Source organism: Biomphalaria glabrata, chromosome 8 (genome assembly GCF_947242115.1).
Source record: "Biomphalaria glabrata chromosome 8, xgBioGlab47.1, whole genome shotgun sequence".
In the NCBI taxonomy this organism is placed as follows: Eukaryota; Metazoa; Mollusca; class Gastropoda; family Planorbidae; genus Biomphalaria; species Biomphalaria glabrata.
Genome location: NC_074718.1, coordinates 1,223,459 through 1,250,000, shown reverse-complemented (window position 1 = coordinate 1,250,000; position 26,542 = coordinate 1,223,459). Strand labels below are relative to the sequence as shown.

At 38.1% G+C, this 26,542-nt stretch overlaps 1 protein-coding gene across 2 annotated transcripts in view; it reads left to right on the top strand.

Moving 5' to 3' along the window:
- LOC106064932 (uncharacterized) overlaps positions 1-26,542 on the top strand; it is a 77,115-nt gene that overhangs the window by 21,697 nt on the left and 28,876 nt on the right. Inside the window, exons 1-10 of one of the 2 annotated variants that reach the window (XM_056037414.1) lie at positions 657-756; positions 2,664-2,749; positions 4,851-5,056; positions 6,197-6,292; positions 7,989-8,208; positions 11,121-11,509; positions 13,397-13,474; positions 16,086-16,231; positions 23,069-23,118; positions 26,106-26,229. In XM_056037414.1, the coding sequence (XP_055893389.1) occupies positions 2,692-2,749; positions 4,851-5,056; positions 6,197-6,292; positions 7,989-8,208; positions 11,121-11,509; positions 13,397-13,474; positions 16,086-16,231; positions 23,069-23,118; positions 26,106-26,229 (1,367 nt within the window). In that variant the 5' untranslated portion in view covers positions 657-756; positions 2,664-2,691. Of the gene's footprint in view, positions 1-656; positions 757-2,663; positions 2,750-4,850; positions 5,057-6,196; positions 6,293-7,988; positions 8,209-11,120; positions 11,510-13,396; positions 13,475-16,085; positions 16,232-23,068; positions 23,119-26,105; positions 26,230-26,542 lie in introns of those variants that run through there. The other variant, XM_056037413.1, reaches the window with a different exon arrangement.

The window sequence follows — 26,542 nt, the reverse complement described above, 5'->3', positions numbered from 1 at the left end:
GATGTTTTTTTTTTTTTTTTGAGTGAACAAAAAAGGCCGGTAGAAGTCTCGCTAAACAGGAGGATGGTCTCTACCATTTATACATCCTTCTTTTCCTGTTTCGTAATGTCACTTTATTTAACATGTTTAATTACACATTTACCATACTGAAATTGACCCAGTGGACAAAGAAAACGCTTTAGGGACACACTCAAAGCTTCTCTCAAAATCTTCAGCATTGACCCAGCCACCTAGGAAACAGAAGCATATGACAGCGCATCATGACGTCGCGCTTGGAAAACTGCTGAAGATAAGAGAACAGCGCTGGCAGAAGAAAATCGTCAGAGATTAAAAAAGCAAGGTCAATAACACTAGCTCCAGATGGAATAACCTGGCAAGTGTGCAGCCTAACATTCTATACACCAGCCACATGAGGAGGCACAAAATCCCGGCCCCTTGATGATTTGAAAGAGATTCATTTATATATATATATATTAGTCTATGATTGCCGAAATGTGACATATTTTGTTATGTCCGTAAAAACCAAAAGGAAAAATGATTTATATACCATAAGTTTGTGTGAAGAGATCTATATAGCATATAATATATAGTTCTGTGAATAATCACCTCTTTTATTTAGAATTTGCAAAATAGGATTGTGTTATTTCTAAACTTTGAAAAATAAAGATCAATACTTTTCTGAGACTGAAGAACGATATGTTTCCTTTACATCTTGAGTTAGAAACTTGTATGAATTCTTTCACATTTAGATTCTAGGTCTGGTGGTAATTAGAATTTAATAAATTGTGGGATATTCTACAAGATCTACATTATGAAACACAGACACAGTAAATCACTAAAACTTTGCAAAAAATTACAAATCTATAGATTAGATCTGAGTATCTCCTAGTCAGACTCACTCAGACTATGAAGTCCACTAGATTAGCCTACTAGATCTATTTATTATTTATGTATAGAAATGTAAATGATTCAATGTATATCTATACCCCCCTGACCTAGATTTTAGTTAGACCAAGATTTAATTGAAATATTGATAACACGATATAGGGACCTACGTTTAAATTAGAAACTGCATAGAAATAATAATGTCTTCAAGTCCGAAGATTAATGAGGAATGCAGTATTTCCAATGGCATAGAAAGCAAGCATTGCATGCTCAAGATCTGTTAATTTTTTTAAAGTGTTAGTCCTTCAAAAATGATGGCTGCCTGGTCGTGCGGTTTGCGCTCTGGTCTATCTTTTAGATTTATCGATGTTTCCAGGTTCAAACCCTGCACGCTCCCATCCTCCGTCGTCCTTTGGGAGGACTCTGAAGGAACATCCGAAACATGTCAAACATTTTACAAATACAACAAATCTGGGTATATTTAAAAACTGAATATGTGCATTAAAAACTGTTACGTGATGGTGGAAGCTGCATCTACTTTTGGTTTGAATCTAGTTCCATTTAGAACTAGTTTTAAGTGTTGACCTAGATCTAGAACTTAAAGCCGTATAATATCGAGCAAGGTTGACTAAACAATTTCCGTTTTATCTCTAGAGCATTTATGTCTAGGTCTGTTAATGTAAATCTATATGATGTAGATCTATATCCTTAGGCTATATGACTATATCATAAATATGGCGCACAGTCGCTTATTACCTTACAATTAGAGTGTAATGACACTTTAAATTGTAAAAAATTAGCACATATAGGCCGATAGTATATTATGGCCTCTTTTAGGCGCGAAGCGAATGTTTATCATCTGAGGGTTGATGAGATGAAAGCCTGACATTACATGTGTCGGAACGTCGTTTTAAAGTTTAGGTACAAACAAAATGTAAGTGTTTCGAACCCTGGAATCTTCAAGTGTGTTAGACGAATGTGATGACCACTACACTACGAAGACTCGTGTATGTAAACATATTTATATATAAGATCGGAAAGTCTTTTTGTAAATATAATGGTTCCTACAGAATGACTTTTACAGTGGGAGGCCCATCATAGCACTCTTGTGCTCATAGTCAGGGGTACCTTGTTACGCCATTGCGCTTGTTAAGGCCTAAATAAAGTAATTTATAATTAGAGCTACATTGTCTCTCTCTCTCTCTCTCTCTATATATATATATATATATATATATATATATACACGCAAGTGACCTAGTTCATTTATTCATGCACTCACCACTCACCTAACCCTGAATCTTCCACTCAAAGTGGACTAAAAATACGACAATGTTATTACTTGCCTTGGGGCTAGAACAACAAAGATATATTCACGATTGAAGCCGCAGCGGTTTAATGTACCAAATAAGAAGTCAGAAAACCAAGAAGTATAATGTGTGTAATTCTGTACATTAGTCACAAGACAAGAGTTGAATGTTCTTTATAAATGTATTACATTTGCAAATAATGGGAAGCGTGGTCGAGAAGGCAAGTGCGCTTGAACTTGGCTTGGCTTGGCCTCCTAGAAGGAGGCTCGAGGTTCGACACCCGACTCGGGCAGAGTTGTGTTTACTCATCGCCTAAAGGCAGCACGGAAAACCAACTCCTAGATACCCCCTCCCCCACTGGTCCACAAATGAGATTGGACCAAAAACGCTATGAGCATGAAAGTTGCGCTATATAAAAGCTATAATAATAAAAAAAAAATATTTTATTGCAAAATTTTTATATATCAACAGACTGTAATTGAGAGAACATATTGGAAGAATGTCTATTATTGTTGTCATTCTCTCTGTTTTCATCTGTCATATCTCAAGTACTGACGGTCAGTGTGATCTATTAATTAAAACAGTATTCAAATAACTTAGACTAAACTGTTCTGCCTTTTATAAAAAAGTTGTTAGAATCTCTCGTGTTATAACGTAATAGAAGCGAGATTTTTATTTGGGTAATAACGTGAGAATGTGTTACCTTGTATAAGAGCTCATTAGAGTCTCTTGTGATTTCATGCAAAAAACTAACCAATAACCTTGTGCTAAAAGGTACTAGAAGTGAGAGACACATTTAATGCGATACACATAGAGTTGTTATTTTCTCGGTTCGTTTCAAAAAATAATTAAGCTCCATAATTTCCTTTTCTTTAGCAGCTTTAGCGAATTATTTGTTTCGTTAAAAAAAGGTACTTTCAATTTTAAAACTTTTTTATAATTGAAATTGTGATGTGATATATTTACGACTTCGGTATAATTGAACACTTTTCAATCCATAATCCTTATCTGAGATGAACTCCAATTGGTGACAAGGCAGGGAGACCTAGGTCTCCCGTAGTGCCCTGGTAAGGAACTCTGCTGTTTGGCGTAGTGCCTCGTAGCTTCCATACAAACATAGTGAACCACTAGATACGTCTTCCCGAGAGCTGCGGACACTCTTACAAGACGTGCGCCACCGTCTCTTCTGATTCCCCACAGTGTCGGCAACGGGCATCAAAATTTGGCCGGAACCGGGCGAAGTACCCACCTATGGGACAGTGTCCCGTACGCCACTGCGCTATTGTTGTTTGTTCCGACCTTTTTAGCCTCCACCACGGGTCCTCTCGATTTGGGCGGCCCATGTACTGCCAGACTCCCCTGGCAGTGTTGGAGTCATCCCAGGATTTCAACCACTTTTCATGTACCCACTCTCGTATTACTGTTGTAGCCTGTTGGAACGTACTTGGCGATTCGAAAGCGGGCACGGCCAGCGCTCCTTCTCGTGCTAGAGCATCAGCCCCTAACGCCGCAGTGCGAGGGCACCCACTGCATAACGATGACAGCTCCAATAAGCAGGCGGATGTTATTTGCGGCGCCTAATGCCTCTTCCACCAATTTGGACTTTCCCCCTAAGCCAGACATGGCTTGGAGGCAGGACTGGGAATCGGTAACCATTACAACGGTAGTCGCAACGGTTATCTTTTCGCGCAGTTTTTGGAGCACGTGATTGAGGGTATTGGTTATCGCATATAATCCTTATCAGAATTATCCTCCATAATAACAATCTATAAGACTTGTCCTCTGATCCGAAGATTAAGGAGGAGTGCAGTATTTTACTTGGCAAACGCAGCCTTGCTGTCATCTACTTAGTTTGTCACACCCAAAGCAGACATAACCGTTGTCTTCCTGTGGTCAGTTTGGGTTCTCTTTCCGCCTGCCACTGAAAGGGGTTCTATCCAAGGCAAAAGAAAGGAATGGAGAAAGACGGTCAACTAATCGTGTATGGTGCCCCAATGGTCCAACAGACTAAGACAGTGTTTCCCAAACTTTTGACCTATGTGTACCTTTTTTATAATTATTGTAACGCTGATTACCCCTCGCCCTCCTCCCAAAAAATAATTTTAATAACAATCAAAATACATTACTCAATTATACACTAGATAATAATGAACGAATAATGCAATTTTAAGCAAAAGTTATGATATAAATAACATATATGTGGATCAATGAGTAGGTTGATAGTGTTTGTGGCTTTGTGCTGAGATAACAGATTTTCGTTAACTGGTTGTTCATTTTAATTTAAGAGGCGCTTTTTTTTTTACGTGATTTCTAGAAATGCTGAAAAAGCAACTTAATGTTCATATAGAGTTGGAAAAAGCAAAAACGTTTTTGGAACATTTTCAATCACACAGCAGTTTCCCCCCCCCCCTCTTTTTTTTCCATTTAGCTATTGTGTCCGATACAGTTTGAGATCAGCAGACATAGCTCATATAGAGTTTCATATTAAAATATTCATCAGTTATTGAAATAAAGCCGCCCTCAATATTCATTTTCACTCCACCCACATTTAATCATTGTTATTTTTCAAAAGAACTTTATAAAAATCATTTATTAGTTGACATAGAAGCAGCTCTTATATAACGTCAAGTAAATTTAAGCCTTATATTATCTTCACAGTTATGCTTCAATATGAGGCGAGTGAAGTCACTGGAGATCAAATGCCTGACCAGGTCAATGTAACTTTTAGCACAGAAACAAAATCTCTAACCAAACTTAATCTAAGACGCTCGCGGCATTTTAACCTCGATATTCCTTTGTATAGTTTGGACATCGACCAGGAAGGAATTTTCCATAGGCATAAAGTGAAAACCAGACCCAAAAAGGTAAAAACAGTACATTTTAAAATATTTTTTTTCAAGAAATAGTTTATAAATAGTCAACATACAAATTACAATGAAGAACAACTTATTGTGTGAAACTTACAGGAAAGACTGTGATTGTGTTGCGAGCAGGTGTCTGGGTAATGTACCCCTAAATTATTGTTTTCATGTCCAGTGGTTTAGTGTGGGATTTAGGAAATTGAAGCATTGGAATATTTGGCACCGGACATTTAGGAACCCAGAAATTTAGGTAACAGTAAATTAGGCATGGAGGCGCGGTGGCTGAGCGGTAAAGCGCTTGGCTCCCGAACCCGAGTCCCGGGCTCGAATCCTGGTGAAGACTGGGATTTTTATTTCGGGATCTTTATTTCAGCTCAATGGGTACCTGACATTAGTTGGGGAAAAGTAAAGGCGGTTGGTCGTTGTGCTGGCCACATGACAGCCTCGTAAACCATAGGCCATAGAAACAGATGACCTTTACATCTTCTGCCCTATAGGGCAACTTTTTTTTTTTTTAAATTAGGCATAAATTATCCTTAGGATAGTTTCTTGATTTATTCCAAAAAAATTATATCAACAGTAAAACATACACTCACGAACACACAGGACTGGCTGCTCGAGTAATATGTACACACAACGGCTTAACATTCCACATTCTATCATGAAAATGAAGCCCTCTTGTATCTAAAATTCATATTTTAAACACCCTACAGCTAACAAGAAAGGTTTCTATAAATATAAAATGAATATAATTGATTATAACATGGTATTCCATATCCACGTAGTCGTTAGTGGGGTCATGAGTTCGAATCCTGGTGGACTTATAAATACAGAGCGCGTCCTTTATCCCACCCAAGTTTACTCTGTGCCTGATATTAGCTGGGGAGAGTAAAACATTTGGTCGTTCGGCTGGCCATACAACGCTCTCATTCACTGTCGACCACAGCAACAGTTACATTTTGCATCTGCTCTATCTCTGGGATTTCAAATTTTATTAATCTTTTTTTTTTTAAATTTAAACCATCCTACGTACAGGACAGATACATTAATGAGAGATGACTTAATGTACTTTTATGAATTATAAGACGGTGTTTAGTATTTTGTCTACATTAAAATATATGATAAACACTCTCATCATTGCAGGATCTAGGTTTCTACCAAGATATTACAAACAAGGCTGTTTTTCGCATCCAAAGGTCTTCAGAGAAATCGGCGTACAAGAAATCTAAATTTAATTTGGTCAGTTTTCCACAATTGACGTTTTCTGGGAGGAATCAAAATAGTTTAAACTTCATGGACAGTGGCTCCTCTGGCTGGGACGATGCCCCAGTCTCTATGCATAATCACTTCCTGCATAATCAGCTTCTCTTAGCGGCTAAATGTGTATCTCGTACTATGTTATAGTAGTACAATTAAGTGAAAAATAAATCCGGTTTTATATTTATAACAAAGCTTACATGAACTCACTCCAACTGTCTGTCTGTCTGTCTGGCCAAAAGTTTGTACACGTTATTATTCCGACACCAAATCTCGGATCAAGCTGAACTTTTGGACAAATATTTCTTTTAAATGACAAAGCAAAATATATTTAAAAAAAATAGCTAATTAGCAATTGGTAATAATTTATTTTGTTTGGTATCTCAAACAATGGCAAGAAATGGTACTTATCTAAAGTGGTGGTAGGGTGGTATAGTCCCCTTTATACGAGACTTAGTGAACACAAACATGAAATAGAAACAAAAGATAACTATACAATCTTCCATGTCATAGAATCTTCACTAGCAGAGTGTTTACCGCCTTTGCTTGTGAAGCCTGAGAAGGCTTTAGCCAACAAGTTCAAATTAAGGTCGTTCCCTTTTAATACATTTAAAAAGCGATCACCCAAAAAGCACGTTCATTCTCCCCCTATCCCTTTTCAAGTGGTCCAGACAAGAGATAGAATCAAAGTGTATTGAGAACGCTAAAACCATGAAAATGCGCTAGACAAAAACAATTGGTAAAAAATATTTCTAATCGCTCAGATTTATTCTTGTTAGTCTAGACCTATTATGAATTTAATTACATGACTGATTCAAATTGATCGATACACTTAATATAATCTTTCTGTATGTAAAAAAATTTTTTTTTTTGTTTTTAGCTTGTTTGATTTTAAGATCATTACATAGAATATTGGTTTATTTGTTTGCTGGCCTGCTTGAGTCTTAGAACGACTAGGGTTAAGTTGTGTGCTGGCCTGCTTGAGTCTTAGAACGACTAGGGTTAAGTTGTGTGCTGGCCTGCTTGAGTCTTAGAACGACTAGGGTTAAGTTGTGTGCTGGCCTGCTTGAGTCTTAGAACGACTAGGGTTAAGTTGTGTGCTGGCCTGCTTGAGTCTTAGAACGACTAGGGTTAAGTTGTGTGCTGGCCTGCTTAAGTCTTAGAACGACTAGGGTTCATTGCGTCCTCAATCTTGTGTCAGGCTGACCTTGTGGGGCACACCATCGTCAAACCAGATAGCTCCGAATATGAACATTTAACAGATAACGCCCCCTTGCGCGGACTACGTCATGTCCTCCGGACGGGGACTATCGTATCCCGAAAGTCCTCCTTTATGACTCGTGACAGGATCAAGAAAAACAGGTCGACCAGCCCCTCCCCGCCCGCCCGCCCCGCTTCCGTTATGTCCATGCTATCAAACGGAACCTCAAAGCAGTGGATATTGACCAAGAAAGATACGGACAGCGAACAAGAATTAGCCACATCTCCACAGTCATATGAAAAAATGTTCTTCGAGATGAGCCATAGTCGTTCTACGACTGAAGCAGGCCAACTAAACACTAATCTTGAATGCCTAGTAATACAGGAGCATTTTCAATAAAACATTGAACTAATTATAAATTTGTAATTGATACTTATTTGTTACGCTATAAAGACATGCCAACTAGTATCGTTTCAGAAAGGGGAATTTCTTTTGAACACCTCCAAATGTCTCTTCGACTCAGAGAAAAAGACCTTAAAAAAGCCTTGGAGAAATATGTCCCCCAAACCGATGTCGAATTCTAGATGGACTGCATCTCCTAGACCACTTTTCAATACAACATTCGACCAATATGTTTATAATTTAGAAATACTGAAAACCACAACGTTTCATATGTTTGACCTCGTAAGAATAGCTCGTAAGTCACGTGACTTTACATGTTATTAAGTTTTGTGTGAGTTGAAAAATATATATTTAGTAACAAAAATCTATTTTTTTTTAAATAGCGTCTAATAAACTATAACTTTATTTACTTTCAATGTACTTGGTCAGCAATTTATTTACCTATTTTTAAAGACGATAAATCTTCGTTTTGTTTTGTATATCTGTTGTATAAGTTTTTGACTTTCCTTCAAAAAATTAGATCTTTGACAGTGAACAGAATTCAAGTTCAAGGTTATCATGACATCAAGACGGGAAAAATCTGTGGGCGAGAAGGGAGGGGGGGGGGAATGGAATTTTCCTGCTTCCCTATCATTTATTAAGGGTGAAGTAATCCCTCTTAGAAAAGATCATCGGCTTCATAAAATAGGAATTGATTTTAAAAGAATTTCTTGTTCAGAATGAACATTTAATGCACAGTGGTTCTTGCAATCTTGTGCCTTCTATGTACATTCTAGCTTAAATTTATCCCCAATAATCTAAAATAGTCTTTTTTTTTGTTGTTATATGTTAGCGGCCGCTCACTTTAAGAAAAGCCGCTTTTATTTTGTTTTGCCCTTCTCACCGTCTTTCACTTTGCTAAATCTGTAACAGCTTTTGAAAATCTAACATTAGGTAAATAAATATAATTAATAGTCCAAAATCTCAGTTCCTTTTTACAAAACTCCCCTTGTCAGATCGAAAGTATGTACACGTTATTTCACCCAAACCCAACCTAGGATCAAGCTGAAATTTTGCATAAATATTTCCTTACCTTGCAAAACAAGAATCCATTTTTTTTTAAATTTGTTAATGAACTATTGTTATTTTTTTTTTCGAACAAAGGAAAGAAATCGTACTTGGGTAATTTGTGGTATAAGTTAAATTAGCCCCCTTTACAATTTGTAGGTCGCCGCTTTTAAGTTTGAAGCTAACAATAGTGATCAGTGTATTAACTAAAGGAGGCTTTAGCTCTCATGCTCGAATTCAGATCGTCCCCCACCTTTTTAAAAATGCATTAAAAAGCAATCACCCAGATAAATCCTTCTTTCTCCTTCTATCACTGTACCACTGGTCCAGTCAATTGATTGGATTATAATGTAGAAAGAAAGCTAAAATCTTGAAATTATTGGCAAGCTGATCAAGCTATGTGCGGAGCAAATCTCTTTTATCTTCTGTCACATCTTTATCCACTCATTGCAAACCTAACTAATTCCACACATCTGGAAAACTTCAGAAATCATACCAGTGCCAAAGAAACCAAAAATAGATAGCTAAATGATTTCCGCCCAGTAGCACTAACACCTATTGTAATGAAATGTTTTGAAAAATATATATTTAAACAACTTGTAGCAAAAGTCAATAACAGCCTAGACCCTCACCAATTTGCTTACAAAGCAGCTAGAGGAACTGAGGATGCCATTCTATTGCTTATGGACCAGCTTTATAAGCATCTCGATATACCCAAAACATATGCACGAGTCCTCTTCGTTTCAATACCATACAGCCACATCTAATGATAAACAAACTGAGTAACTTAAATGTAAGCCCTTACTTACAAGCATGGGTTCTAAACTTTTTAACCCAACGCCCCCAGTATGTTAAAGTCAACAACACCAAATCGTCAACTCGAGTACTATGTACGGGTGCTCCACAAGGTTGTGTACTTTCTCCTGTACTGTACACTCTTTACACTAATGACATAAGAAGCATCTATGACTCAGTTAAACTCAATTCATTCGCTGATGATACTGCCATAGTCGGTCTTATTTCAGGAGACGAAACTCAGTATCGAAGCTCGATAGAAGAGTTTACAAACTGGTGCATCGACAACTTTCTAGAACTGAATGTCACAAAAAATAAAGAACTTATAATAGAATTTAGAAAGAAAAAACAAACTATACGTGAACTGCAAACACTAAATCTATAGAACAAGTAAAGGCATATAAATATCTAGGCGTTATCATCATCAACAACAAGCTTTCATGGGAAGACCACCTTGGAACTCTGACAAAGAAAACAGCCCAGCGACTCTTTTTTCTATACAAACTCAATAGCTTTAAACTAAACAAGAAGATCCTTGAGACTTTTTACGGCGCGACTATACAAAATCTGCTAACATACGGAATAACTTGTTGGCAAGGCAACGACTCATTTAAACTGTTGTGACGTCTAGAAAACATTTAAAAAGCATCAAAAATTACACTCACAACATTACCACATTTAAAGGAACTTTTTGAACAAAAGTGCCTAAAAAAAAATCGAAAAAATCTTGGAAGACAACGGCCACCCGCCCCATCAGAACTACGTCAGGTCGTCGCGAAGTGGGCGACTGCTGTCAATCAAAACAAGAACGGAGCGGTACAAAAACTCGTTCGTACCTCACTCGGTCAGACTCTATCACCGCCACTCATTGATCAGGGAACATGAAATGCACCAAGATACCTGTGTGTAGTCGCTGAATGAACTCTTTATGTTTTCTGTTGTGTTGTCTTTATATGAGAAAAGAGTCCTTGTAATCACAACAAATTTCCGTAAGGATCAATAAAGCAGTCTTAGTCTTAATCTTAAAGAAAAACAATTTGTGAAAATATTTATAATTGCACAGATTTATTTTCTTTACTCTAAATCTATTACAAATTCAATTACATAACTGATCTAAAGCTGCCTGGTCGTGAGGTTTGCGCGTTGGTCTGTCGTTCGGATTTATCGATGGTCGAGGGTTCAAATCCTGCCCGCTCCCATCCCCCGTCGTCCTGCGGGAGGTTTGGACTAGGAAGTAAACTATCTTCAACTCTGAAGGAACATCCGAAACATGTAAAACATTTTTACAAAAAAAGTAATTGATACAAGTAAGCTTACTATAAGTTTTTTTTTTAAAGTATTTTTATTATATAATGAATATTACAGCGCCAGAAGAAAAAACTGTGAGAATGAATGCCATCAACATTAGAGACATGCATATGAATAGCTCAGATCGTAAATCTAACCAGTCAAAACTGAGGTCAGTCCCACAAAGCAGACGTCGCCGGAACGCAGTGCAGGACTACTACCCACAAAGCAGACGTCGCCGGAACGCAGTGCAGGACTACTACCCACAAAGCAGACGTCGCCGGAACGCAGTGCAGGACTACTACCCACAAAGCAGACGTCGCCGGAACACAGTGCAGGACTACTATGTGGATGTGGTGGCGGTGATTGACTACAAACGCTACTCCAAGTTCTTAGCACAAGCGAACTACAATAACTTCACGGCAATGCAGAATATTCTAGAGTACTATGCTTTAGTATTTAGTGGGGTGAGTTTCTCTTAGCAGTGGTTCTCAAATTATCTAAATTCGATTGCGCGCATGTATGTAAATATAAAATCTAATTCGATGTATAAATGTTAGTGCAGAATGAATCGACAGATAGTAGGAATGAGACACATGAGTGGTCTAAATGTATGACATTCATAATGAAAAGAAATGAATTGTGTTCAGATATCTCTTTAGTCGAGACGAGAAAGTCGCAGTCGAAAGTAGTAGAAAATCTGTAGCCAGATAGTACTTTGAATAACAACCAAATCTTTACATACTTTTTGTAAGGCACAAAATAAATGGTCAAAAATATTTATTTAAAAACAACGTGAAGCTTAGAAGTTGGAATATAGGTTTGTTCATTTCACGGATTTCGTTTCTTCACAAAGCAAGACTGTGTGGTCCTCTAGCAGAAAGCAGGAGAGACAATGGTCGCACAACTTTTAAGGTATGGAAACGCAAACAAGAAGCTCTTCGAAACTGACACCAACAGTTGGGAAACAAAAAGAAGTAAGGGTGAAAGTGATACAGACTCTTCTGATTACAAATGCTCAACCTATGACCAAAGCTGTGTATCGAGAAAGGGACTCTTTATTTACACAAGACATTGAAAAGGGGAAAGGGTTATTACCAAAATACCACAGGAATGTGGTGGCAGTGAATTATATCAATATCTTATTAATTAATTTTAGGAGAGTAAACACAATTTTAAGAGAATTCTAACAATTTTTAGGAGACTTTTCATTTTGTAGGAAATTTAGCTGCAGAAAAATTTGTTTCAAAGTTGTTTGAAATTAGCTGTTTAAATGTTCGTCAAGCAGTAACTATCCATCCTGGCATGATTGAAACGCCTTCAATATTAATTGAAACCAATGAAACCAAATAACGATAAATTAAAAAAAAAGTTTACAGAAACATTTTAATTTTGTTAAAACTAGTCAGTAAAAATTAATTTGGAATACTTGAGATTTGTAGACATGGCGGAATACCTATTAATAGAAAGCTTTTTGGCGTAACCGGTTTGCAAAATAAAGATAGTTTTTGAAACGTCACATGTTAGCCATTGTACCCATTTTAGCAATGCACAATCAAAGTTTTAAGCCTTTCTGTTTGTAACTTTCAATTGAGTTGGCAATTTGGAAGTTCAATTTGGGCGTCCCTGACCTAGTTTAGCAGCTTTGAGAGTGTCCTTGACCTTGTTTAGCAACTCGAGTGCATTGTGAAAATCTCAAATAAAATGTGATTTCGTTTCTTATTTCGTTGAAACAGGGGCGTAACTAGGGATTTGGGGGCCCGGGGGGATTGACCTCTTTGGGGGCCCCTTGCATTTTGACATTCAACATATGACATGAGATAATGTACGCAAAAATATATAAGCCCAAAACAAATTGGTTCAGTATATCAGTAAACTTAACAAAAAGTAATCATCAAGACTCTTTTAATGAACAATACCGTTGTTTATTAGTTAAATAATGCACAAGTGACAAATCTAAATTGATATCGCTTCACGTCGTGCATTCTGTGCAGCAAAGACATCTATAACATCAACTACATCGATACTTTCTAGTATTTATGACTTCACTGACATTAAAAGTTGAAAGATGTGTGTGTTTGCTGAGCGCATAAAGGCTGCACAGAAAGATTCTCTCATGCCCAGATCACCTCCAAAGAGATTGAGCCAGAGAGCAATGCTACGAGTACTATACAGAAACTATACAAATACTTATAACCCACTCCGTGGTCTTAATCAGCTAAAAAAATTTTTGTTGGTAATTTTCCCTAATGAAATTAGCTTTAAGCTTAATAAATACTTTGTTCGAAAATCCTAAAGGTCGATCCACATATAATCTTGTTACTGACTTATTGTGAAGATGTTTCTTTTTTCAGGCCGATATGCTGTATGAAGGCATCAAACATCCTGAGTACACGATTCACATTCTTCTGAGTAAAGTATACGTTCTTCAGGTAGTGAAAATAATTAATAGTACTAGATTTATATTTAAAACATAAAATAAGAGGAAAATTTGACCACGAATAAATATTAATATAGCCAGATTTATATAGCGTATAGATTACATTTTTTTTAGCAGTGTTTCTCAAACTTTTACCGAGGGTCCTCCATAATTAAGTTCCCCTTTCAGACCTTGCGATCTATCTATAAAGCAGATGATGTTTCTTTGGCCAACGGTTTATGAGCAGGAAATCATATAGCCAGTACAACGTTCAACCGTATTTACTTTCTCTAACTAAAGTCAGCCACGGCGCCCCGGCTCCTCCGTAGAGGACGAAAAAAAAGTTAGCGATGTCTAGATCACTTTGAGAGTCGCTCAATGTCAAACACAGCATTTGTTCATTTTTTATTAATTTCTTCTTAAATTATTTCCATTTTTACAGCATTGACCATAACACTACCCCCCCCACCCGAATCCTGCCCCTCGCTATCATCAACTAGATCTAAATCACTTGACCACATAACCAGTGAAATCTGCCCATATGGAGTATTACCAGAAAATGCTGACCACGTCCTCCAAAACTGCTCTCTTTACCAAGAGGCTCGTATAAGACACTGGCCTCAAAACACTCCAATAGAAAGAAAACTATATGGAGAGCTCCCTGATTTGGAAACCACTGCGCAGTTCATCTCATGTATTGGTCTAATCATCTCCAAATAACAATGAGAACGAAGAAGAAGAGAACATAACAAGTTGACCTATTTTTTTTTTCTTTTCCTTATATCCCCTTGGACAAGGTGAAGACTCAATACGTACGAGTGGTGGCGCTGGACGGTTCCGAGAAAACTACGACACACGGTGTCGCCACTGCATCGTGGACGTGGAAACAAGACACCACATTCTGTAGGAATGTCGTGTTCTGCATAAAGGGCGATCGGGACAAGGATTTAAAAGAGAACTGGTTCGTGTGCGGCTTTTGGTCTGTCCTCGTACGGGGACAAGGCGACCTTAGAACTTACTGACCGCTTCCTTTCACGTGCTCTAAGCGAGTTATCGTAGCATGGTTCCTTACTAATACGGTTTCTGATTCGGTTGCGCTTGTCTATGATGCCCGTGTAGGCGGGTACTCTGCCTCAACGTGGCACTCGGGTGGAAACGATCGCTAGAGGAAGGGATTCGGCAAAATGAGTTTCATCACAAGAATCATGTGGGCGTGTCTAAGAGAATGCGAGAGATTTCTCATTGCATATTGCGGAGTTGAAGCTCTTCAAAATCGACACTGGCAACTGGGAAGAGGTGGCACTGGACAGATCCACATGGAGAGAGAGCATAAAGGAATGGTCCCGTATTGCAGATGTCATACACAACAGAAGCAGAAAGAAGGGTGAAAATGCAACGGCGCCTGGTGATTATATATGCCCAACCTGCGATCGTAGCTGTGTATCAAGGATTGGCCTCTTTAGTCACACAAGAAGTTGCAAAGGGAAAAGATCATCTCTCGAGACGTAAAATGACACAGATTGCGGAGTTGTTGTTTATAAATATATATCAATTTTTTAAAAACTTTCTAAGGCAGCGGTTCTCAACCTTTTAAGCTCGGTGACCCCTTTTTACAATCCCCCACTCTGCCACGACCCCCCCCCCACACACACACCTACACACAGCAATAGAAGAATAGACAATAACAATCCATATTTTCGATGGTCTTAGGCGACCCCTGGCAAGTCGTTAATCGACCCCCCAAGAGGGTCGCGACCCACAGGCTGAGAACCCCTATTCTAAGGCCTGTGTCAATTTTTTTAGGCCTGAAAGTTTTAAAGTTTCATGAATTTAATTTGAGAGTTACGATGTATGCATAGTAAATTAGACCTTCTTGCTTCTTAAGTTAACATAACATGTAGATGATTGGAGGTGCTTATAAGAAAAACAATATTGAATTTGTTTAGAGTTAATATTTTTAAACCCCATTCAATAAAATAAACGTTTCAGCAATGACAAATATTTCCATCAAACACAATTCACTTGTTGAAATCAGAGAAGTAGTTTTTTTTTTAATTGACTAACAAAAACTATCCGAGCAAAGTGATCTAAGAATAAGCATCATTGACTTTGCTAATAACTAACCAATGACTACTATTTACCGACCAAAGACTTTACTAATTACTGACCAATGACTTAACTAAGTATTGACCAATTACTGAACAATGACTTTATCCATTGCTGACCAATGACTTTACTAATTACTGACCTATAAACCGAAATCTAAATATAGTGCCACACAAAAAAATTTGGTAATGTTTTGTTTTACATGTTTCGTATGTTCCTTCATATGTTCTGAAGATAATTATACCATATCCCAAATTGTAGTGAGTGCTGATCTATTTCGCTGTTGTTCTACTCTATTATTTTCTTTATTTCTTCCCGATAGAGAGGAATTTACATTTGTTAGCTCAAAAGTTATTTACTTATTTATTTTATCTAGGTCCAGAATGTCTAGTTTTTTATTGCCTTCGTTTTTTTAATATGTGCTGTTCTTCATTAAAGAACCTTACAAATTGTTGGAATTTTTTTTTTCCTTTTCGAGTAAATACCTAACAATAAAGAGTAACCGATTTTTTCCCCAGACGGTCGCTTCTTCAAGTTTTATAGACAGGGGCGCTAGTTACGATGAGATGAATGCGGACACGGCGCTACATAATCTACACGCATTTAACATAGGCTCTGGGAGTAGCATCGTTGGCATTTATGATCACGTGATGTTATTAACTGGGTAAGAATTTTCCCTTAGTAGCCCCGCCCCCCCCCACCTAAAAAAAAAAAAGAAAAAAAACTAGAAAGATATTTTAAAAATCTGATATGATATTCTAAATATTGCAAAGTTCTGGTGCAACGGCTTTTAAAAAATCTTTTGAAAAAATACTGCTACGAATGTCCACTATCCTGGCTCTCTGCAGAATGCACCACACGACACAACGAACTTAAGAACCTCACAACTCAGGCCTCACAATCGCTCTTATATAGTGTCTCGAACCTTCTTGACCACTCCAGTTGATCACTTCCGCCGTGACCTGCGTGCGTTATATTTACAACACTGGTCCTTGCCGAACTGGCGAGTATTGTCACTGGTCACGGCTGACCGCTCGTCCTGTGCTAGACTGTAATACCTTTTTTTTTAAGTTAATGATGCAAGTTGTTTTTTTTCGCATAAATATACTCTTTTGAAAACAATTCATCAATTAAAGACACATTTTTTATTCCATATGCAATTGTACAAGTGCTCCCTCTTCCCTAGTGCTATTAGAGGATAGTATGGGCTGCCTTAATCAGCCACGAAAACCAACGACTTGGCATATTTTAAGTGACTTATAAACATGTGTGACTAGATTGATACATGAATACGCTTAAAATCTTATCATCTTCTCTATTGAAGTAGCGTCTTTAATTTATAAGAAAATTAATACATCCTTGCCTTTCTTAAGTCTTAGAACGACTGTGGTTTATCTCGTAGAACGACTGTGGTTTATCTCGTAGAACGACTGTGGTTTACTGTGGTTTATCTCTTAGAACGACTGTGGTTTATCTCGTAGAACGACTGTGGTTTACTGTGGTTTATCTCTTAGAACGACTGTGGTTTATCTCGTAGAACGACTGTGGTTTATCTCTTAGAACGACTGTGGTTTATCTCGTAGAACGACTGTGGTTTATCTCTTAGAACGACTGTAGTTTATCTCGTAGAACGACTGTGGTTTATCTCGTAGAACGACTGTGGTTTATCTCGTAGAACGACTGTGGTTTATCTCTTAGAACGACTGTGGTTTATCTCGTAGAACGACTGTGGTTTATCTCTTAGAACGACTGTGGTTTATCTCGTAGAACGACTGTGGTTTATCTCGTAGAACGACTGTGGTTTATCTCTTAGAACGACTGTGGTTTATCTCTTAGAACGACTGTGGTTTATCTCGTAGAACGACTGTGGTTTACTGTGGTTTATCTCTTAGAACGACTGTGGTTTATCTCGTAGAACGACTGTGGTTTATCTCGTAGAACGACTGTGGTTTATCTCGTAGAACGACTGTGGTTTACTGTGGTTTATCTCGTAGAACGACTGTAGCTCATCTTGTTGAACGACTGTGGTTTATCTCGTAGAACGACTGTGGTTTATCTCGTAGAACGACTGTGGTTTATCTCACTGCTGACACCTATTCTCGAGAGACATTAAGTAATTTCTATGATGATGAATACAAGAATGTAAGGGAAATTATATTTAACGGAAAAAAATATTTTTTTTGTATATGCTGAGTAACATTTATCCATACAATTTAGCTATTAGTTGAAAAAAAAATGTCATAAATTATATATTTCATTTGGTTTTTCTGATCAGTATCTCGCTGATCTTGGTATCTGAACAAACGTCGAATCCAGACCTTGTTGGTGAGTTTCCTAGTACTCGATTCTCTCCGTGAGCCTCAGCTTTTGTTAAACGCTTGAGTGCAGAATTCAAGTTGACATCGTCAGGACTGTGAAAGTTCACATCATTCGTAGGCTTCCTGTCGTGGGAGCTACATTCGTAGGAATTGCTATCACAGACAGCGCTAATATCACCAGCGTCTCGGTTAAGTAAAGGATCGTATCTCTTTTCGACATGGTAGCCATCATGTTACCTATCGGTTTATCTGTCTTGTTAAGCATGGTACCTATCGGTTTATCTGTCTTGTTAAGCATGGTACCCATTAGTTCATCTGTCTTGTTAAGCATGGTACCTATCGGTTCATCTGTCTTGTTAAGCATGGTACCCATTAGTTCATCTGTCTTGTTATGCATGGTACCTATCGGTTCATCTGTCTTGTTAAGCATGGTACCCATTAGTTCATCTGTCTTGTTAAGCAATGTACCTATCGGTTCATCTGTCTTGTTAAGCATGGTACCTATCGGTTAATCTGTCTTGTTAAGCATGGTACCTATCGGTTTATCTGTCTTGTTAAGCATGGTACCCATTAGTTCATCTGTCTTGTTAAGCATGGTACCTATCGGTTCATCTGTCTTGTTAAGCATGGTACCCATTAGTTCATCTGTCTTGTTAAGCATGGTACCTATCGGTTCATCTGTCTTGTTAAGCATGGTACCCATTAGTTCATCTGTCTTGTTAAGCATGGTACCTATCGGTTTATCTGTCTTGTTAAGCATGGTACCTATCGGTTCATCTGTCTTGTTAAGCATGGTACCTATCGGTTTATCTGTCTTGTTAAGCATGGTACCTATCGGTTCATCTGTCTTGTTAAGCATGGTACCTATCGGTTTATCTGTCTTGTTAAGCATGGTACCCATTAGTTCATCTGTCTTGTTAAGCATGGTACCTATCGGTTCATCTGTCTTGTTAAGCATGGTACCTATCGGTTTATCTGTCTTGTTAAGCATGGTACCTATCGGTTCATCTGTCTTGTTAAGCATGGTACCTATCGGTTCATCTGTCTTGTTAAGCATGGTACCTATCGGTTTATCTGTCTTGTTAAGCATGGTACCCATTAGTTCATCTGTCTTGTTAAGCATGGTACCCATTAGTTCATCTGTCTTGTTAAGCATGGTACCCATTAGTTCATCTGTCTTGTTAAGCATGTTACCCATTAGTTCATATGTCTTGTTAAGCATGGTACCCATTAGTTCATCTGTCTTGTTAAGCATGGTACCTATCGGTTCATCTGTCTTGTTAAGCATAGTTCCTATTAGTTCATCTGTCTTGTTAAGCATAGTTCCTATTAGTTCATCTGTCTTGTTAAGCATAGTTCCTATTAGTTCATCTGTCTTGTTAAGCATAGTTCCTATTAGTTCATCTGTCTTGTTAAGCATGGTACCTATAGATTCATCCGTCTTGTTAAGCATGGTACCTATAGATTCATCCGTCTTGTTAAGCATGGTAGCTATAGATTCATCCGTCTTGTTAAGTATGGTACCTATAGATTCATCCGTCTTGTTAAGCATGGTACCTATAGATTCATCCGTCTTGTTAAGCATGGTACCTATAGATTCATCCGTCTTGTTAAGCATGGTACCTATAGATTCATCCGTCTTGTTAAGTATGGTACCTATAGATTCATCCGTCTTGTTAAGCATGGTACCTATAGATTCATCCCTCTTGTTAAGCATGGTACCTATAGATTCATCCGTCTTGTTAAGCATGGTACCTATAGATTCATCCGTCTTATTAAGCATGGTACCTATAGATTCATCCGTCTTGTTAAGCATGGTACCTATAGATTCATCCGTCTTGTTAAGCATGGTACCTATAGATTCATCCGTCTTGTGAAGCATGGTACCTATAGATTCACGTCTTGTTAAGCATGGTACCTATAGATTCATCCGTCTTGTTAAGCATGGTACCTATAGATTCATCCGTCTTGTTAAGCATGGTACCTATAGATTCATCCGTCTTGTTAAGCATGGTACCTATAGATTCATCCGTCTTGTTAAGCATGGTACCTATAGATTCATCCGTCTTGTTAAGCATGGTACCTATAGATTCATCCGTCATGTTAAGCATGGTACCTATAGATTCATCTGTCTTGTTAAGCATGGTACCTATAGATTCATCCGTCTTGTTAAGCATGGTACCTATAGATTCACCTGTCTTGTTAAGCATGGTACCTATAGATTCATCCGTCTTGTTAAGCATGGTACCTATAGATTCACCTGTCTTGTTAAGCATGGTACCTATAGATTCATCCGTCTTGTTAAGCATGGTACCTATAGATTCATCCGTCTTGTTAAGCATGGTACCTATAGATTCATCTGTCTTGTTAAGCATGGTACCTATAGATTCATCCGTCTTGTTAAGCATGGTACCTATAGATTCACCTGTCTTGTTAAGCATGGTACCTATAGATTCATCCGTCTTGTTAAGCATGGTACCTATAGATTCATCTGTCTTGTTAAGCATGGTACCTATAGATCCATCTGTCTTGTTAAGCATGGTACCTATAGATTCATCTGTCTTGTTAAGCATGGTACCTATAGATTCATCCATCTTGTTAAGCATGGTACCTATAGATTCATCCGTCTTGTTAAGCATGGTACCTATAGATTCATCCGTCTTGTTAAGCATGGTACCTATAGATTCATCCGTCTTGTTAAGCATGGTACCTATAGATTCATCCGTCTTGTTAAGCATGGTACCTATAGATTCATCCGTCTTGTTAAGCATGGTACCTATAGATTCACGTCTTGTTAAGCATGGTACCTATAGATTCATCCGTCTTGTTAAGTATGGTACCTATAGATTCATCCGTCTTGTTAAGTATGGTACCTATAGATTCACGTCTTGTTAAGCATGGTACCTATAGATTCATCTGTCTTGTTAAGTATGGTACCTATAGATTCATCCGTCTTGTTAAGCATGGTACCTATAGAGTCATCCGTCTTGTTAAGCATGGTACCTATAGATTCATCTGTCTTGTTAAGTATGGTACCTATAGATTCATCCGTCTTGTTAAGATGGTACCTATAGATTCATCCGTCTTGTTAAGCATGGTACCTATAGATTCACGTCTTGTTAAGCATGGTACCTATAGATTCATCCGTCTTGTTAAGTATGGTACCTATAGATTCATCCGTCTTGTTAAGTATGGTACCTATAGATTCACGTCTTGTTAAGCATGGTACCTATAGATTCATCTGTCTTGTTAAGTATGGTACCTATAGATTCATCCGTCTTGTTAAGCATGGTACCTATAGATTCATCCGTCTTGTTAAGTATGGTACCTATAGATTCACCTGTCTTGTTAAGCATGGTACCTATAGATTCATCTGTCTTGTTAAGCATGGTACCTATAGATTCACCCGTCTTGTTAAGCATGGTACCTATAGATTCACGTCTTGTTAAGCATGGTACCTATAGATTCATCCGTCTTGTTAATTATGGTACCTATAGATTCATCTGTCTTGTTAAGCATGGTACCTATAGATTCATCTGTCTTGCTAAGCATGGTACATTTATCCATATCTCAAGTTAAATTTTAACTATGATACAGATCTGTTCGTTAGCTCTGTTCGTTAGTTCTGTTCGTTAGCTCTGTTCGATAGCTCTGTTCGATAGATCTGTTTGTTAGATCTGTTCAATGACCTTGATCAAAATGGTGCTTGGTTGATCTACGAACAGGCAGGTGTCCGGGTCCTCTTAATCTTCCATCAGAGCTAGCTGGAGACATTTTTTAAAAGAGTTTCCTTGTTTATTTTAAAGCATTTCAGTCTTTGTCATCGTATTTATTGTTTCAGCACTTTGAATTCAAGTTCGTGGATCATTTTCATAAAAGCCATAGAAAATGCCACTTTAAGACATCAATGTTGCATCTATTTTTATCAGCCTCTCAGCAAACACTGCTCAACACAAAACAAACAACTCAAGAACTTGAGCACTCCCCTTCTAATAATGTTTTTACCTCTTTTACTTCCTTGGCAGCGCTGGGATAAGTAATTGTTTAGTATTAAAATCTCATCTAAAATAAATAGAATCACAGCTAAAAATCAGTCGCTAAATTCCGATCTTCCCCCCTGCGGGAGGGGATTTCATTATGGGAAGGGGGGGGTTTGAACCTCAACCCCTCCTGGCTACGCCCACGCGTGCACTATTCATACCACTATAATTCGCCCTCATAAACACATTCCTAGCACCAGTACGGAGTGCCGGCACCTTTTTCAATTAGGGGTTAAAATTATTACTTTTCTTGTATTTTAATGTTTATTATTAATTTATTTGTAGTTTAAAGTTAGGCAATCGATCATCCACATATTGATGAAACTATTTTAAAAAATCAAACAAAGCATTAGGATTTATTAAAAGAAATTTCTATAAATCAAATAAGAACATAAAACTAAAATGTTATTTAACCTTGGTTAGACCAATAATAGAATATGCATCCTCCGTTTGGGACTCCTCAAGAAAATATTAAGAACTGGAACAGACACAAAATAGAGCAGTGAGATTCATAACAAACGAATATTCACATTTGACTAGAGTAACACCTTTAGTAAAATCACAAAATTTAGAAAGTCTTCAGGACAGAAGGCTCAAAAGTAAAGTAGCAACCATACATAAAACACTGAACCATAATCTTCAAATACAAAAACAAAATTTAATAAAATACTCTGAAAGACACAAAAATAAAGGCACATTCCTCTTCCCATATGCTAGGACAAATTTGTACAAATACTCCTTCTTCCCTAGTGCTATTAGAGCATGGAATGGGTTGATTGAGCTAGCCAGGAAAACCAGTGACTTGGCAGAATTTAAGTCATTGGTTAATATGCATGACTAAATGCATGACGCGTAGGACGTAATCATCTTCTTTTTTTGAAGTAACGTCTGTATTATATAAGATAAGAAGATTGAGTACCGGCACCTATTTTAGTTTAACAAAAAAGCACTGTATATCGGGTTAGGAACTTAGTGTCCAACTTGGTCCGAGATTGGGCGTACCAGAAATAGAATGTACAAACTTTTTACAAGGCAGACAGAATGAGTTGATTTTAAGCTTTGTAAAAATAGAGTCATTTAAATTCAGTTCAGTACATTTAACATTAATAACGAACAATATAGCATACATTCTTTTCATTACAGTTATAACCTCTTTACAGCGGATGGTAACAATAATAAACAAGATACCTTAGGTAAGTGCTCTCTTTTCGGGTTAATGTCTTTTGACAGTACTTCAAAGTGATAGGCCTACACCAGCTCATGATCATACTTCCTTCCAGAATCTTGTTTGACAATTAATTTGTTACCACAGCTTAATATGTTTTTTTTTTTAATTTAATTTTTTTTTACGAACCAGATACGATGTGAGTGTATGTATTATACGCTTAACACTTTTTTTAAAAAATGTAAACTGTTTCACGTGTTTTGGATGTTTCTTCAGAGTTGAAGATAATTTACTTCCTAGTCCAAACCTCCCGCAGGAGGACGGGGGATGGCAGCGGGCAGGGTAGGAACACTGGACCATCGAGACAACGGAACGACAGTCCGGCGAGCATACCGCACGAGCAGGCAGCCATGTAGTGGGAAACTAGGTCGTAACGCTGTGGTCATATTTTAAACGTATTTCCTTTTTCTTGCTAAAAGTTCTCAATGTGGGTCTCTTTGTTTTGACTGATGACTTCATTAGACCGTGATTCAAGATTCGCAGTGAAATAACAAATCGAACAAGTAAAATTTAAGTTGTTTTTAAATGAAGTCTTCACTAATGAAGCCGTTTGATGGTCTATGATTTCTCATTTCATCAATTTCCTGTCATCCTTATCATTGGAATGAGTCTTTCTTCTAAGTCTAAGCTTTACACATTCAAGTTCTTCTATTCACAATTCAGCTCAAGATTTCTACTTTGAGCTTGTGTGCAAGATGTTCATGAACGTCTATTTTATGTTGTTCATTTACGTGTCCTCTGTAGTGTTCACTTTTTAAAGCTGGTCAGACATCTTGAGTTATCACTTTTCTTGCCTCCAGGGCCGGACTTAGATAAATCGTGGCCCTAGGGGAACTGCATTTGGTGGCCCTAAATGAAATGTGAACTACTGGCCCGAATTGCGCTCCACAGAAGCACTTTCAGAACATATAATAACATGCACTGTACAGAGGCCCTTTTTAAAGAATTCCAGTCTTGACCCGGAATGTCTAAAAAACTATCGCCCGGTATCAAATCTTCCTGTCAAAGCTTCTGGAGCACATCGTGTTAGCGCAAATTCTTTCTCATCTTGAACAGTACTGTCTCTTGGAAGAATTTCAATCTGCATTTAGGACGTGCCATAGCGCAGAGACAGCAATGGTCAGGGTACTAAACGACTTACTTCACAATTCCGACAAAGGCCACATATCAATTCTGTCCATGCTGGACTTGTCCGAAGCCTTTGATACGCTAGACTATGAAATTATGATGGCCAGATTCTCTGCCACTTTTGGTTTAGCAGGAATCGTCCTAAAGTGGCTTTTATCTTACCTGACCGGACGCACCCAAAGTGTGTTTGTTAATGGGACAGAATCAATAAGCTTACTTTTGAAGTACGGAGTACCCCAAGGATCAGTTCTAGGCCCAGTACTGTTCACTATGTATACATTACATATCCACTCAGCGGTGTCAAACGTCCAACCGGCATCTTATACCATTTCTTTACCGATGACTCACGGTTATACGATACCTCAGTACCCTCAGAGGTGTCGCATCTGACAGAGAAAATCAGTAGTACTGTTGCAAAGGTGAGCGATTGGATGGTTGAAAATAAGCTCAAGATGAACGAAGACAAGACAGAAATATTTAAGATTGGCACTCGGAACAACGTCTCAAAAGTCGAGAGCACAGATTCTCTTTTTTATCACGAACTGCCAGGTTCCTTATGTCCATGTAGTGCGAAATCTTGGAGTTTTCTTCGACTCAACACTATTTTTCGAACCACACATAAGTCAGCTTTGCAAAGGTTTTTATCTGCAGCTGGGCAGATTAGGCCAGTTCCGACCATATTTAACAACGGAGTCAACAAAAACGCTAGCTGTGGCATTCATACCCTCCCGCCTTGACTGCAACGCCGTGCTAGCAGGTATACCTGATGACAAAATAGCCAAGCTGCAACGTATACAGAACAACGCCGCACGAATAGTACTTAAAAAACAAAACAAGATTCTGCTACTACGCTCTTGCGCACGCTTCATTGGCTTCCCATGAAAGCGAGAATCGATTACAAGGTCGCCACACTTTGCCACCAGTGTATATATAACAACGAGATGCCCTTGTACCTTAGAGAACTGATTACTCCATGTGTCCCCCAGAGAGCCCTGCGCTCAATGGACTCAACGCTTTTAGTGGTGCCACGTTTCTCCCTCAAAAGCTACGGTCTGCGGGCTTTTTCAGTGCACGGACCAAAGGTTTGGAACTCACTCCCCACTGATCTCAGACAGACAACATGCTACACCACTTTTAAGAAGAACATTAAGACCTATCTGTTTAAAACTTTTTTAGATAAGTTTGTCATTGTAGCTGTCGTATTTGTGTTTGTAATGTTATTACAGCGCATGGAGCCTACATTTTGTTTGTTAACAGCGTTTTATCAATAAAATTGTTATTATGTAAAGACAAAGTATTAGCCCTCGACAACAAATCAGACTGATGCGCTCCCTGGTCATGGCCACATTTGTATTGTGAGTCTTGGACGTTGACCAGGAGGATCCTAGCAATGGAACTGAGATCCTACAGAAGGCTCCAAGGTATCACATTCAAAGACCGCATCACAAACCAAGAGATAAGAGACAGGGTTACCGCAACGATTGGACCCCATGATGACCTGCTAACTAGCGTTAAAAAATTTATATTCATATTAAATAATCATCGGGTATTCGGCTCCTGTGGGTTAGGCCTTCTTCTGTCAGCTTTATTCTCCCATGCCAGTTAGGGCAAAATGGAATCTAATTTAATTTAATATGTTATAATTATTCAGTAATATTATACTAATATTATTATTTCAAATAGGTAAAAAAAAAAACACTCATGATATCACAATTTACTTATCCATTTAGTTATGACTTGCTTACAAATCTGAAAGAACATATCCAAACAATATCCAGAACAAATCCTTAACCTATGTTCTAATAACGGAATCCTAATTTCTCTCAGGGATTGCTTTTGGTGAAACAATGTGCCGAACAAACGGGAAGAGCTGTTCTGTGATAGAAGATCGCCAAGAGGATCGCTATTCTATCTCTACTTCTCAAACGGTAGCACATGAACTGGCACATGGGTAATCCTTTGCTATTTAGTTTGTTGGAAGGCATTAATGCTGCTATAAGGATCCTAGGCATCACATTCAAAGACCGCATCACAAACCAAGAAATCAGAGACAGGGTTACTGCAGCGATCGGAGCCCATGACGACCTGCTAACTATTGTGAAAAGACGAAAGCTTAAAACCTTTGGCCACATTACAAGATCTACGGGGCTCGCAAAGACCTTCCTTCAGGGAACAGTGCCAGGAAAAGAAGAAGAGGCAGACAGAAAAAGCGATGGGAGGACAACATTAAAGAATGGACAGGCCTGCCACTGAGAGAGGTTCTA